The sequence below is a fragment of the Macaca mulatta genome, chromosome 3, assembly GCF_049350105.2.
Source record: "Macaca mulatta isolate MMU2019108-1 chromosome 3, T2T-MMU8v2.0, whole genome shotgun sequence".
Taxonomy (NCBI): Eukaryota; Metazoa; Chordata; class Mammalia; order Primates; family Cercopithecidae; genus Macaca; species Macaca mulatta.
The window spans coordinates 6,624,561-6,639,137 of record NC_133408.1 but is presented as its reverse complement, the minus strand read 5'-3'; the positions used below and the strand labels follow the sequence as shown (position 1 = coordinate 6,639,137).

General features: G+C 43.5%; 1 protein-coding gene across 1 annotated transcript in view; it reads right to left on the bottom strand.

Annotated features, from left to right (window-relative positions):
- DSCAM (DS cell adhesion molecule) overlaps positions 1–13,773 on the bottom strand; it is an 831,700-nt gene extending 817,927 nt beyond the window's left edge. Inside the window, exon 1 of the mRNA XM_028845317.2 lies at positions 13,606–13,773. Within this exon, the coding sequence (XP_028701150.1) occupies positions 13,606–13,648 (43 nt within the window). The 5' untranslated portion in view covers positions 13,649–13,773. The remainder of the gene's footprint in view (positions 1–13,605) is intronic.
- Positions 13,774–14,577: the final 804 nt, after the last annotated feature.

The following is a 14,577-nucleotide window of genomic DNA, read 5'->3' as shown; positions in this document are numbered from 1 at the left end:
AAATATAAACCTGAAATAAACAGAGAACACCCCTCCCAGAGCCACCACATACACAAGAGGCAGAGACTCAGGCGACACTCAGGAGGGAAAGGAAGGCAAACAGCAAAAACTCTCTCAGAGAAAAAGACTTCATGGACTTTGGAGCCACTACAGCTGTCTGTGCACACAGACGCTCTCTCCTCTTCAAGCGTTTCTCCACATCTAATATCTTCAGATCATTAGTGCTTTCTAACTAGGGTTTCAATATTTCCCAGAGGCCTCTCCAGTCCAGCCTTTGCCTGAGAGAACAGGTTACAAAAATATCCCCTCTCCCTTTTACCAGGCAACAAAGAGAATTTGCAGTGCTTTGAAAACAGAAATCCACATCCACGGGAAAAACAGGCCTCCGCCAGCCGCAGCAAAGGGTGCTTCGGGCACAGGGCAACCAAGCGAGAGAAAATGCATTCAGAGTGGTTAGCACACAGGATTAATCACATTATAATTTAATCATCTGATCAAACACTAATTAGCATAATTGCTTGAGGGAGAAATGGCTGGAGGAACCCAGGAACACCCTGAGCATCCATGTTCTTAATGACAAAAGAGGCAACACAGATTTGGCTTCCCTTTCTTCATAAAAAAAAAGGAAGAAAATAGCAAATAAAGTTAATCAATGACAAGCATCACCAGCTATGGTTTTAGCAGCCAAAGGAATTGCAACTGAGATTCACATTTTCCTTCCTCCTCTCTCTCCAGGACTGCTCTAAAATCCATGGAGAAAATGCAGTACTGATGTTACAGTAACTAGACTCTGAGCTATTTAAGTCAGGGTTCTCAACCTTGGCACAATTAATATGTTGAACTGGATCATTCTCTGTCGTGGGGAGCTGTCCTGTGCATTGCAGGGTGTTGAGCATCTTACAGTGAGTGTCCCCTCCAGATGCCAGTAGCAACCTGCAACCAGAGGTGTGACAACCAAAAATGTCTCCAGACATTGCTCACTGTCCTCTGTGGGTGCAAAATTGCCCTCCGTTAAGAACCACTGAAGAACACAATTTGTCCGGCGCATACTTCTTGTAAAAGTAACCAAGTCATAAAAATAGGGGGAGGAGTCTTTTTATTTCCATCTGCCAAAAAACAATGAGCCTAAAATAATAGTTGCCCAGTTTGGGAGGCCGAGGTGGGCGGATCACGAGGTCAGGAGATCGAGACCATCCTGGCTAACACAGTGAAACCCGTCTCTACTAAAAATACAAAAAATTAGCCAGGCGTGGTGGCGGCGCCTGTAGTCCCAGCTACTGGGGAGGCTGAGGCAGGAGAATGGCGGGAACCCGGGAGGCGGAGCTTGCAGTGAGCCAAGATTGCGCCACTGCACTCCAGCCTGGGCGACAGAACGAGACTCCATCTCAAAGTAGTAGTAGTAGTAATAATAATAATAATAATAATAATAATAATAATAATAATAATAGTTGCCCAGTTCCATGGATTTACCTTATTTCTCATGGATCTATTTAAAGCTCTACAATAACCCTTAATGCCTATGCCTCTGCACTTCAGAAAAAAATAATTAAATACCAGCCTCCTCCATCAAAGATCTTGAGAGAGACACTTCCAGGAGCACCTCTGAATGGGGAAACTCACAGGCTCAAAGAACTCTAACCCTTGGTTCCAGACTTCAATGTGCCCTGAGCAGGCGTGAGATCACAGCAGTGTCTTCCACCTACCCATGAGGGAGCAAACCACCAGTGACTTTGGAAACGAATAAATCCAGAGAAGGCCTCCAGACGCCCCAGGGAAATACAGCTTTCTCCCTCCACTCTCACTGAGCACATGGACGCTCCGATATTTGCTCCCAGTTTCTAAAGAGGGAGAGAGAAAGGTGAACAAGACAGAGAGAGGCGAAATGCAGACTGCTCCTCCATTTCTTGCAAATGGATCTCCACGATAATCAATTCATTGCACAACCTTAACCTGCCTTGGCCACCAGTCAGGCTGGACCTAATCATATTTATTCTTATCAAGAGATGCTAGAAACCCCAGGGAAAAATACTCAACACTTATTACTGTACGAAAGAAATATTTTCTATGGATTAAGGTGATTTGTTCTAATAATAACACTGAGTCACACTATCTCTCATTTTTACTTTTTTTAATAAAGAAAGTGTTTCACCACTTACAATTACTCATGAGTCTAATGCAGGTTATTAAATCTGATGATGGAAATATTTATGCCCTTTCTGTGGCAGAGAGATGGGAAAAGATTGACCTACTCTACTACAAAATTTAAAAGAGAACGTCTGTGCTATACCATGTAGGTTGTGAAAACTCCAAATCAGAGAGGAATTGTGAGCTACTTTAAACTGAAATCTTCCTCTGCAATTCCCCTGTCAGAGCTTGTGACTTCTTAATATAATGCGCCCACCCCCTTTTAAAGGAACATGAGTATAGGAAACTATTATTGCAAAGAAACAGTCTACCCCAATTCCTGTAGTGATGAGTAAGCAGAATTCACATTTATTCAGCCTACAATGGCTTTTATACCATTTCCTTCTAAAGCTAAATTTCAAAACAGCCACTCTAAAAGGTAATTTCTATAGTGAAACACAATAAAATCGCCAAAGGATTATAACATCAAACTTAAGATGCCTAGAAGGGGAAGTTATTTTTAATATTATCTAAAATAAGATCTCAGGACACAAAAAGATATTTTTAAGGTTCTGAATTTAGGCCTCTCTCCAGCACACATTTGAGTCTATTTTAGTGCAAAAATCAAGGACACAATGTTTTGAAAAAATTAATCTGCCACCAATAACTGCCCTCAATTTTGTCATATATGTAACAAGGTCTAAAATGCACATATGCCCTTATATGCCAGTTTCTCTCTTTTTTCTGACAACTTAGCATAATGACATATGCTTTGTATGATAAATACAGTCAACTTGTGATTATTTACCTAAAAGAAAGCCAAGAAAATCCAACAGAGCAAATGACCCAGAGCCCTTTAGATCTGGCTCTGGAATGAGCTTGTGTCCTGGACAAAGGCATGTGCAGCATCCCAGGGCGGCATCAAAGCGAAACCTCTAGCTGCAAACAGATCCACTCTCCTGTCCTGTCTCACCTCATCCTAGCTCATCCCTTAAACTTGTTCAACAGAGTCACCCAAATGGTTTCCCACTATGGATCTCTTGCTTGGAGCCTCATGGTTACACGTAGGTTTCAAAGGGCTTCTCTGCTAGGACTCCAGCTGCTATTGAAGAAGGTACCAATGTGAGAAATACAATGGAATCAACACCATAAGCAAAGCACAAGCACTTATAAACCTGAATATCAAATACGCTAAAACTGGAAGAAAAAATGATGGCACTAAGAGATAGATATTAATACACAGATGATTCGCAAGCTGCTAGCATCCACCTTGGGAGTGCCTCTGGCAGGATCACATACACCTCTACTCAAGAGTCTTTCTTGTTACTAACCCCCAGCACCGATTATCCTGAAACATGCCCAGATTCTTATGGTGGTCAGTGAAGCCCTAACCCTGTATACAGACATTTCCAATAAATTACCACGCAATACAGAGTTCTCCAACAGTTCATCGAGATGTACTTGGAACTTTACTGGGTCAACGTCCTAGCTACTGTTTGGGTAGCTTCTTTGCAAGTGTGTGTTTTGCAAAGGTGAATTATGGTTCATGTGGATCAGAACAGGCAAAGGTATGTGTTCATAATGCAAATTCATAGGCCGTGCATACACCAAGGCTACAGAATCAAATTCTCTGGTATCAGAGCTGGAAGACGACATAACAAACATGTAAACTATAACTTGGGAGACCCTAGTGGTGGTGGGAAAAAGATGACAAAGTCACATGGGATTAGAAACACCTGAGGAGTTTCCAAACTACGGCCCATTCCCCAGAATGATGGCATCAGAATTTCCAATAGGAGGCTAATGAGAGGAAATGCATTTCAGGAAACTTCCGTATCTTCTTTCTCCATTCTCCCAGACCCAGAACTCCAGGGTGTTGAGAACTGGTGTCCTCGATCCCTACCTGGGAAGGCCCAGATAGAGAGATACTAACTAATATTCAGCTTCAAGTGTCAGCAGACTGTGGTCTTCCTCTTATCCTGATGTAGGGATGGAGGGGATGTGTGGCTATGAGGCTGGCACAGCCTGTTCCTCCATATTCAATCTTCCTATAAACATTTGCCTCCACTGCCTCCAAGCATCTAATCCCACAGAAGCCTACAGCATATTCTTACCCTCCCATCCTCAGCAACGGGACGGTAGAGGTATAGGGGAGAATGTGGGGCCTCTCGTGCCTGTGAATAATAAAGGCTGATAATGTGAGATCCCCCAAGACACAGATAAACCACCCATGGATGAGAGTTCCTTACCCAAAACAAATACCTAGATCACCTCCAGGTCAAAATGGTTCTACCCAGATTTCTACACAAATATTCAATCAAGCCTATTCTAAAACAGTAGCCACCAAGGATTTAATAGCTATTGATTTGCGTGAGTCGTAATAGGTACACACACGCATCTGGTAATTAATCATCCTACCCACATTCTGCTGTCACGTCAAGGCCCCAGATAGAGGTTGCTAACTTGGGCTGCCAACTCAAACAACTTGTGAAGGGAGGATTCTGTCCCTTAGACAGCATTCCACATTTCTTGTGCATTTCCTTTCCACTAGCCAACGAAATAGACAAATGACTAGCCTTTGCAGGAACTGACAAGAACTACAGCTGGCAGGAGTGATAAGTAGCCATGGTGCCTTCTCTATGGTGCCTGTGTTGCTGGTAGAGGTCATTGTTGTTATTGTTGGGTGTCTTCAGCTCATTCCTAAAATCTCACAAGTAATATTCCAAAGCATTGTTATTTCTACCCTGCTAGCTACGTATCAGTTATTAAAAACGCTCTACAGCCAAGATTAAAAAATAAACATGGCAATTAAGCAGATCAGGACTTGGATTTTCCGTATCTCTATGGAACCCAAGATCAAATCACACCACAGTGGGGCTACTGTGAAAATAATTGAATCTTGAGTTTCTCTCATGAGAAAGTGTATTTCCTGAAAGTAAGAAGTTTCCTTATTATATAGGAAATATAGCTCAGTCTTTTGTATTTAAAATAAGAAATAAAATCAAAATACAGATAGAATTGCAGCAGTTCTAATTATCTTTCTACTTTGTCTTTCTCTTATGATACAATCATAGAAATGTTCCCATCGTCCAGCAGTTCATGCTCATGAGAAGAATCAATGCTTTACTCAATATGAGCATGAGTAATCAATGGTATGAGAGTCCACTGCAATCACCCACCTGAAGTGGCATGGATGGATCTTCAGTGCACAGCATGGGCTACCTCCCAACAGCTCCCCTCTGCCCCTGTGACCTACTCACACTGGTCCTAACACCAGCTTCAACCTGATCATTGTGTTGACTCCATGATAATGCTGAAGCCACTTTGGGACCCTAAGGTCATCAAGGTCATCACTGGGGGGGGTATCACCATACTGTTGTTTTGCAGAAGCATCCAATAATGAGAAAGGGTATTTAGAAAGAACTATACACTGGCTTTTACTGTATTATTTTCAGTGGGAAAAAATGCAGATTTTGTGTAAAACCAGACTTAAAACTGTTTCCTGTTTCTTCCTTTTAATATTAAAGAGTCAAGACTTGTATGAATCAAAATCAGTAATTAAATAGTTCAAATTTCTTTCCATCACCTTATCAAAATGCCAATCTCATAGTCTGGAGAGACTAGCGACAAAATGATCCATTTTACAGATGGTTCTTTATAAGACAAAAGGCAAACACTTTCCACAGCATCATCTTCTAGGGCAGGTCAGGACCTGACTTTTGTCCAGATTTCCAACTTGCAAATCAGCAGTATTTGCATACAAATTCAACGATTCTACTATTAATAAAACCTAAAGCCCACTTGGAACCAGTAAACCCAGAATGCTATAAGGAACAAATACAGTCCTAGAAAGGAAGACTATTTCATTTCTTTTTTTTATGTTAAATTGTATATACTTAAGGAAGCTGGGAGACATTAGCTAAGTGATATATGCCAGACACACACACAAAATCCATGATCTCACTTATATATGGAATCTTAAAAAGACTATTTCATTTCTCAGAGCATGTGGCATTCTTTTTCCCTTGTCCAATAACATTTGTGTCAATCACAATGCCTGGGGTGATATTGTCTGCCCCATACAGACTGACAAATAAGGACTTCATATCTTGCAATTTAAAACCCAAGAGTTTGAGAACAGGTTAACAAGAAGGGACTTGTGATAATCACAGGATCCTACATTTGAACTCTTCCCTCAGTAATTGCTTTACTCTAAACATGTATGCAGATTTCACCCTCCTACTATCCTGCTGTGAAACATCTTTAAGAAAGGCAAGACTTATTACAGAAGAAATATTTGTAGCAGTGCTGCAAGTTTGATGTCCTCCCTTCACCTCCAGTCTTTTGTTCAGATCTAAAGCTGTTTCCAGATAATATATATATTGCTTCCTCACCCCCAGCTTCCCAAGCCTAACATAGATTTAAAGACTGAGAGCATTTCTAGAATATTCTGCAGAGAGTCCAAAGAGATTTCATAATATTTCTGCAAGGGTTGGTATGCTTTTTTTTTTTTCTCTCCTACAAAATGCTGTACAGAGCTGGGACGTTAGGGGAAGCTAGCATTTAGTATGGAGGTGATCTCTTGCATTTTCAATTCTTTCTTTCACTGTCTTTGCGGCTGCACTTAAAAACAGCTTTCTATAAATAGGACTGCTTGCTCACTCTTAAATCTTACTCACTGTCTTCTCAGTAAAAAAAAAATAACTAGGGATACAGGCAAGATTCATTAATCCCTGTCATTCCATCCCTCTGTGTAGTAGCCTCTTTCCTTCTTCTTATCTTGACATATATCTTCTCAATCCCATTCATCCCTCTCTGTTAAACCATAATATACATTTACATAATCCAGGGGGCTTAAAGACCAAAAATTAATCCAGTTGCATGATTTTTTAAAAATTCCGCGTTGATCACATAGAACAAATAGAGATCTCCAAAAATCAAAAGCTGATAAATACTGTAAGCTATAAGACACTTAATTTGATTTTTATATTTGGACAAAAATCAACCTTAACAATGATTAAAACCTATCCTTTCATGTTACTTTCATGAAGATACCAACTGTCATATTTGAATCTGCAAAATAAGAATAAAGATAATGACAAAAAACCATAAATCCATGAGATGCTTAAGAAAACAGCAGTATGACTTTTTAAAGATGATTAAGGCCTGAGAAACTAAGCTCGTTTTGATGTCCTGCGTGGCTCTTTGATGAAGAAATGAATTCCCAGGAGCTGAGGCGGGGGGAACCTAAATGTCGGTTCGATGTTTCTGGCTGGCTTTCAAAATGCGACAGGGCAATAAACATTGTATAGGAATTTTAAATCATGCCATTTAGCAGCATACACTTGAGAACAAGGGGTCCAGCACATGGATGATATTATTGTCCGTGACACTTGACCCACTGCACGGCAGGAAGAGCACCTAAAGCAATTATATAGCTGTTGTGCAACAGTGATAAAGTCCCATCAGATACTCGAAACGTGAATCTGTTTTTGAAAAGAGAAGAAAATGCCCCAAGCCACAAGCATTTCTGGAAAATAAACATTTTTCACCGTGATTGAGTCACTACGACAGAAAAAGGTGGGTAGCAAAAGAGTCCAATGGTTTAGCCATCAGATTTCAAGATGGGGACCAGAAGGGCAAGGCCAGCAAAGAAAACTAGGATGGGAAGCCAATCAGCTAGAGGCAGAAGAGAGAGGTGGATGGGAGGGAGGCAGGTGAGTTAAGGAGGGGAGAAAGGCTCTGCCTGTCACTTCATCCTTTCATTCCATAAGGAACATCATCTATTTCCACCACTCCATACCATGTGCTGTGCTCTTTGCTAAGGACATGCTCAAGCTTCACACCCATCTCAGACTGTGGAGGCTCCTGTCTATCTAGTGAGAGAGGTAGTCACTAGTGAAATCAGCATTACCTAAATGCAGGGTTAACGATTACCATAGACACCATCAAGGCAACAGCCAAGATTTTAAGAAAAAAGATAATATCGAGGGAATGGATTTTTCAGGGGTAGATCTCTGAAACTCAACCCTTTTGAATGTCCTGGTCAGAAGCTGTCTGACCTCCAAACCAAAATCCTGTCCCTGCTTCCCTCCTGCCACCTTGACAGACCTTGCGTCACCTGCAGAAAACATCCGTGTGCTCCACCCTTTGAATTCAGAACGACATAGTGGATACTCCGTGGGGCTGCTGGAATCTTCCACTCCCACTGCCTTATCTTAACCCATAGATTCGGTAAGGGAAATGCAACTTTGAATTTTCTTGCATTTTCACAACATTGAAGAAAAGAACATAAATATAGTTGGGGGGGGAGGGGCGGGGAGAGAGAAGATGAGCATTTTTGTGCCCAGGTCTTTGGAACATGAAGCATTAACCCCCCGGTCCAGGGGAACAGGTGTTTTCCAGTGGGCCTGGGGGAGAAGGAAGGGGGCTCCCGGTCCCGGAGCCTTGCCTGCGGAGATTGATGGACTGCGGAGGAGCGGGCACGTCAGCATCACCCCTGTCACCATCAGCAGGAGAAGCGGCGGCTCCTGGAATGACATTGGAAGGTCAGCCAATCAGGCGCAGAGCTGCTCCCGGAGCTGCCACCTCCGAGGCGCGCGCCACGCCGGGGCTCCCTTGCGGCTTTGGAAAGCGGGTGCAAATGCACCCTTCTGCGGGCCCGCTACCCACTGCAACACCTCTGTTTCCTTTCTGGGCACCTTCCGGGTTTCTAGATATTGCTGTGAACATGTTCCTCCGCTGCACAGTTGAAAACAAAGGCTGCCGGACTCCGCCTGGCCTGCGGCTGCCTTTGCACAGTTCCTGTTAGACGAACTCTACGACACGTGAGTTTGGGCGCCCTGAACTTGAGACAGCGTGGGATGGCGTCTTCAGAAGAAAGCCCCTGACCATCTGCATGGAGCAGTCCTCCCTCGGCGGCTGCTGGGTTTGCTGGCTCTGCTGAAGGCTGGCTGCAAGAGTCTTGTGAGGTTTGCCGCCCACTAGTGTCCTATGGCGGGGACACAATCGGCATGCAGGTAGCACCACCTCCCTATCTCCCAGGCCGAGGGTGCGGGCACCAAGGCCCAGCGTGCACTTCAGTGCAGCAGCCAAGAAATGCCCAGACGTGCTCGTTTGTGTGGGCACACCCCTGGGTGCCTGCCCTGCTCTGGTGAGGTGGGCCACGCATGGAAACCAGGGAAATCGAAGTGCTCGTTTCTGAAATACTATGGAATGCAATGCCTAATGCAAAATACATTCTTTTTCACTACCTAGTAATTATTTATGAGTCACATTCATAATCTTGCCCGTAGAATTCAGCTAATTTTATGAAACCTGGATGCCACAGATTTTGTAAATGCACCCACTTGAGAAACCCATCATTTTCTTTTGCAAACATAAATTTCCACTCTAGTGTTCACAGGTCTTTCTTTATAAAGTGACCTCCTCCCTCTCTTTCTCTCTCTCTCTCAATCAAGTTTTAATACGCATTGAATTGAGTCTCTTGTCAAAATACTCCATGCCCCTTACCCCAGACACATCTAAGATAAAATACCTTGCCAGCTACCTGGAGGTCCAGGAATTGGGGATTAAAATTGGCAAATATTTTAGTCAAAATTAGTTCTCCTACCAAAATGCCTTATTGCGTGGGTTCAGCCCCCATGACTCACTGATCCCCTGAGGCAGCAAACCATGGTCACACCAAAGTGACAAAGGAGAGAGTCAAAAAGTGGAAAAGGATCCACTGGCATTTATTAAAGGTCTGCGTGGCGTTTTGTTTTCCTACAGAGGGCATCTTGGAGGGGCATGCAGCTTAAGTTAAAAGCCCTAGGAATTTTAGGTAAACCCTGAGATTATGGATAGATTTTTAATCTGCTTAATAAAGATGGGGTAGAAAGGGAAGGGGAGGCAGCCCTGAAATTGTTCACCTGATAACATTTTTTCCTTACACACATTTCCTTCCTTTCCTTTAATGTGAATTAAATAAAAATCACCTTCAAAGTCCTTAAGGTGCATTTGTATTTACAAAGGTCTGCTTCTAATTAAATAAAATAGCAAGTGTGTGCTCTGTAATTTCCTATCAAGTGAATGGATGAAGCTCAAAGGTGCTGCATACTCACCTTCTCTTTAATGAGCACCTTCTTACTCCCATCACCCCACCCTCTCTAATCTCCACGATGCTCAGGTCCCATGAAAGCGGATGCAGTAGAGCTCAAAATCCCACGGCTCAGGAAAAGATGATGTCAGGAATGCATGTGTGTGAGTCTGTGTGTGTGTGTGTGTGTGTGTGTGTGTGTGTGTGTGTGTGTAAAAACAGAGATGCCAGGATACTAGCAAAAATATATTATATATAATAAATCTGATTCTTTATCATTCTGCTTGTCTGAAGGCCCGGCTCTGCTTTTAGCAATAATTTTAAACTAGAATGTGCTCTGGGGTTAAAACCAGCAGAAATGGTGATGAAACACAATGCAGTAGGAAGCTTTGCTGAGAAGACACTGAGGGACGTGTGTGGGTGAGTGTCTGCACATACGTGTACCTTGGCGTCTTGCACTGTAACAGAAGCTCGCGTGTACTTCCAGAACATGGCAGAACAAATTGCTTTAAAACACGATTACTGCACCTTATCAGGTGAGGTCATTCATTTAAGGGTTTAACCCATTAAAGGCCTGGTCAATGACTTCTTCTTTTTTTTTTTTTTTCCCAAAAATACTGTCTGCAGCCTGTCTAGCAATCATACTTTTACTAAGAAATAACTGTACTTCCGACACATCAATAAGAAAAATGTTGTCATCTACTGTTAAAATGCAGATGTATTGTGGGCTTTTTCTAACAGTCCCAAATATTAAACTGCATAATCTTTTACAAATGAAAAAAAAAAGTTATCATGTCAGGTATTTTGATGCCTGAGGCCTAGCAATAATCAGTTTAGGTATTAGAATTCATCAATCTTTAACCACACACATTCAGAAATTTTTCAAAATTGAGGTATAACAAAATATGACAGTTGTTGACAAAAATACTTCTCCATTTTTTAAAATTTAATTCAGATAGGTAGAAAGCATTCACTCTTATATTTTTGAAATATGGTCTTACGAACAGGCATAGTTCCAAACTGGACTCTTATTTCAACATGTCTATATATTTTATGATCCTTTCCCCAGTACGTAATGAACACCATGCCTTAGAAAACTGTTTAAAGCTGATTTCCCCTCCCCCTTCAAAGATCCTAAAGCTTTACAGTCAGGCTTTTTATTTTTTCATGCTTGATCATATAAAGAGAGGGGCATTTTTATACAAGATAGTTCCATAGCGTTCTGCTAGATTGGATCAGAATACATAATACAGTAATGTAAAATATTCATTTGTGTTTGCTGTTTATGTCTAATAGTGTGGCATCTACCTATATTTATTACAGTAATAATAATGGTGATTATCAGTTGATTTTAAAAGTCTTGAAATAATACAGAACTCACTATATGAGCACCTACATAATTTTTGCATGTATTTTTCATATTGAAGAATATTTGAGGTTTTCTATAATTGTATTACCATATACAATTATTTCTATGATTGTTTATTTTAGTTATGAAATGCTAATTCAGAAAAAAGTCACACACATATACAGCATCTGTGTATCAGAGGCTAACACTCTGTATCAGTATCATAAATTCTTCCATACCATTTTGTCATACAAAATGCTTACACTGTAAATAAATACTGGCTGATGACAACCAGCACAGCCTCTTTCGTCATCCTGAAACACACACTTCCCAGTGGGGTGCAAATTTTGTTTCACCTTATAACCCAGGCCTTTCCAAGGAGTTCAGAAAGGTCCTCCCTGACAGGTGAAACAGGCTGTCAAGGCTCTGTGTCTTTGGAACACCTCTGTAGGCATCTGTACATTTCTTAGCAGGTTGCATTAACGGAAGAGCAGAAAGGGCTGACTTCCCCAACACATCTCCACATGTTCCCTAAGCAGATCTGTCCCCGAAGGGAAATTCCCAGGAGGACACAGGACAGGTACAGTGCCCTCTGGGAAAGATGGGTGTCTTGTCAGAACTTGTTGCAATTCTTTCCTGCTAGGAAATCTCAAAATGAAAGTTTCAAACACTTTGCTTTAGGTTATATTGGAGAGAAAGTATCATCTTCATGTTCATTTTGATACCACCTTCTTTCAACTCCACCTTTTCGTAGTCACCATTTTTTAAAAAAAATTGACAATGTTCATGCATTTCTTCTGGCCTGTTGGTATGTTGATTCTTTAGGTACTGTCTAGGTAGGTAAAGAAAATGCACTGCCTTGCAGCCAACATGCAGAGCTTCCCTGTGTATCTTCCAGGAAAATCTCAGAGCCTCCCCTTTGCTTCTCGTATTTTCTCACAAGGGCCAGATTTCCTCTCTTCTCTTCCTTTACCTTCTCTTCTTCTTTTCCCTCCCTCTCTCTCTCCCTCCCTCCCTCCTCTCTCTCTCTCTCTCTCTCTCTCTCTCTCTCTCTCTCTCTCTCTCTCTCCCCTCTCTTCTGGCTAGGGGATTCTGCTTAATGGTTTAATTTCAACTGTCAGCAGGTTATACATTTTATGCAGATGTGTGTTTCAAAATTTGAAATGGGAATTTAAGCTGTAGCTACTCCCAGGCGATGTCAAATGATGACAATTTCCTCTGGTTCCCACAAGAGAGGAAGCCATTCATACATGTAAGTTCATATTTACGCGGTGACAGACAGCCTAAGGTGCAGTCACACTTACTAATTGGGTCTGACTCAGTCAAGAGCAATAGCTTTCTAAATACCCAGGAAGAAATCATTTCAAAATATAATATTGGCTGGGCATGAGGAAAGAAATGCTATTTACAATATTCACTGATTTCATTTTTACTACTATACAGGTGTTTCTTTTTTTTAATTTGTCAACATTTCAGATGATGTAATGCTTATCAGTGCATATTTTTACATAAACGACTGTGAGGAGCATGAAGCAGCACGGGGTGCACAGAAGGACAGATCTTTCTTAAAGCCCTCCTTGGTGCTGGAGATACATTGTACTAGCATGAAATTACGTGTTTGAAAAATCTCAAAAAGCACTGAATCTGAAGGGAGATGTTCCTCATTGACCCCTCCACCTGCGTGCACTTGGAATGTCATATCCCTTTCCCAGGTTGTAATATTCAAAGTGGCGATCTTCCTGTCTCTCCTTCTGTCACCAGACCTGGTTTATTCTGAATGAGGCAGCTCTCTAGTATTGGAGTTAGGCTCTGAGCTGTCACTTGGCTAGGTAAGCGCCTTCCAATGATTACAGAGCAATTTCTCCCCGGCCTCTCCATTGCCACCTCTCCTCCCCGAAAAAACAAGTATAATATTTAAAAAATAAATAAAAGCACGAAAATTTAAACACAGATGAAGAGGAAAAAGAAAGAAGACTTTACCCATGCATCCAATGCCATCCCCCGCCCCCCGGGTCAATGATAAGGAATGAAATTCATCACAAACCGAAAGGCTCACCATTCGCGAAGCTCTGGAACAAGGAGAGAGCCAGTATCCACATGCCCCTGCCGCTCCCCGGCCTCCCGCGAGCGACGCGCCGGCCTTGCCCCCTGCGCTCCGCCCGGCCCGGCTCCGCTCGCCGCTCGGCACCTGCCCGGGGGCCGCCGCCCGCCCGCCGCCCGCCGCCTGCCGAGGACGCGCCGCCGGCGCCGCCGCCGCTGCCGCTGCCTAGCCGCCCGGGCACGCGGCGCGGCCGGGCTCCGGAGCGAGGGCTGCGCTCGCCGCGCGCTGCGCTCCTGCACACCTGCTCCCGGGCGCCGCGCCCCACGCTGCGGCCGGAGCCCAGGTGCGCCGTCAGCTCAGTGGGCCCCCGGCAGGTCGGCAGGTGGAGAGAGCCGCAGACGCGGGCGTGAGCTCATCCCGGGCACCCGGTGCCCAGAATGCGCAGCCAGCGGCCTCCCGTGCGCCAGCCCTCACCCTCCGCATCCAGGCAGCAGGCGGGCGGGCAGGCTCATCTTTGCCGTGCTCCGGCCTCAGTCACATGGATCCCTCTGCCAACCTTCCCTGCCTGCGAGCCGGGCGAGTGAAGCCGAGCGCGGAGGCGAGCAGGGACCCCTCCCCTGCCTCTGGCCGCTGGGGCGCTCTGCAGTCTTAAAGCAGCAGCAGAGACGTGCAGCCGAACTGAGACAGGACCGGGGAGAGCGCAGCCACCGCACAGTCACGCACAGTCATCAGGAGGAATTTCTTAGAGGCTTAAATAATCATTTCTACAGCTGCTTATTTTTAGTTATTTTCCTGCAGGTTGCTAATAAGAGATGGCCAGGGTGACTATTGCGGAAGGTGGCCAGCCACAGAGAGGTGAACATGAAATGCTCGTAGTTTTAATAAGATGTGCTGCTGGATTCCGATTCCGTATTTACTCTCAGAAAAGTCCAGTTCATTTGCCTAGTGGGAAATGTTCCTTCCAAATCCTTGCTGCTACTGTAAAGA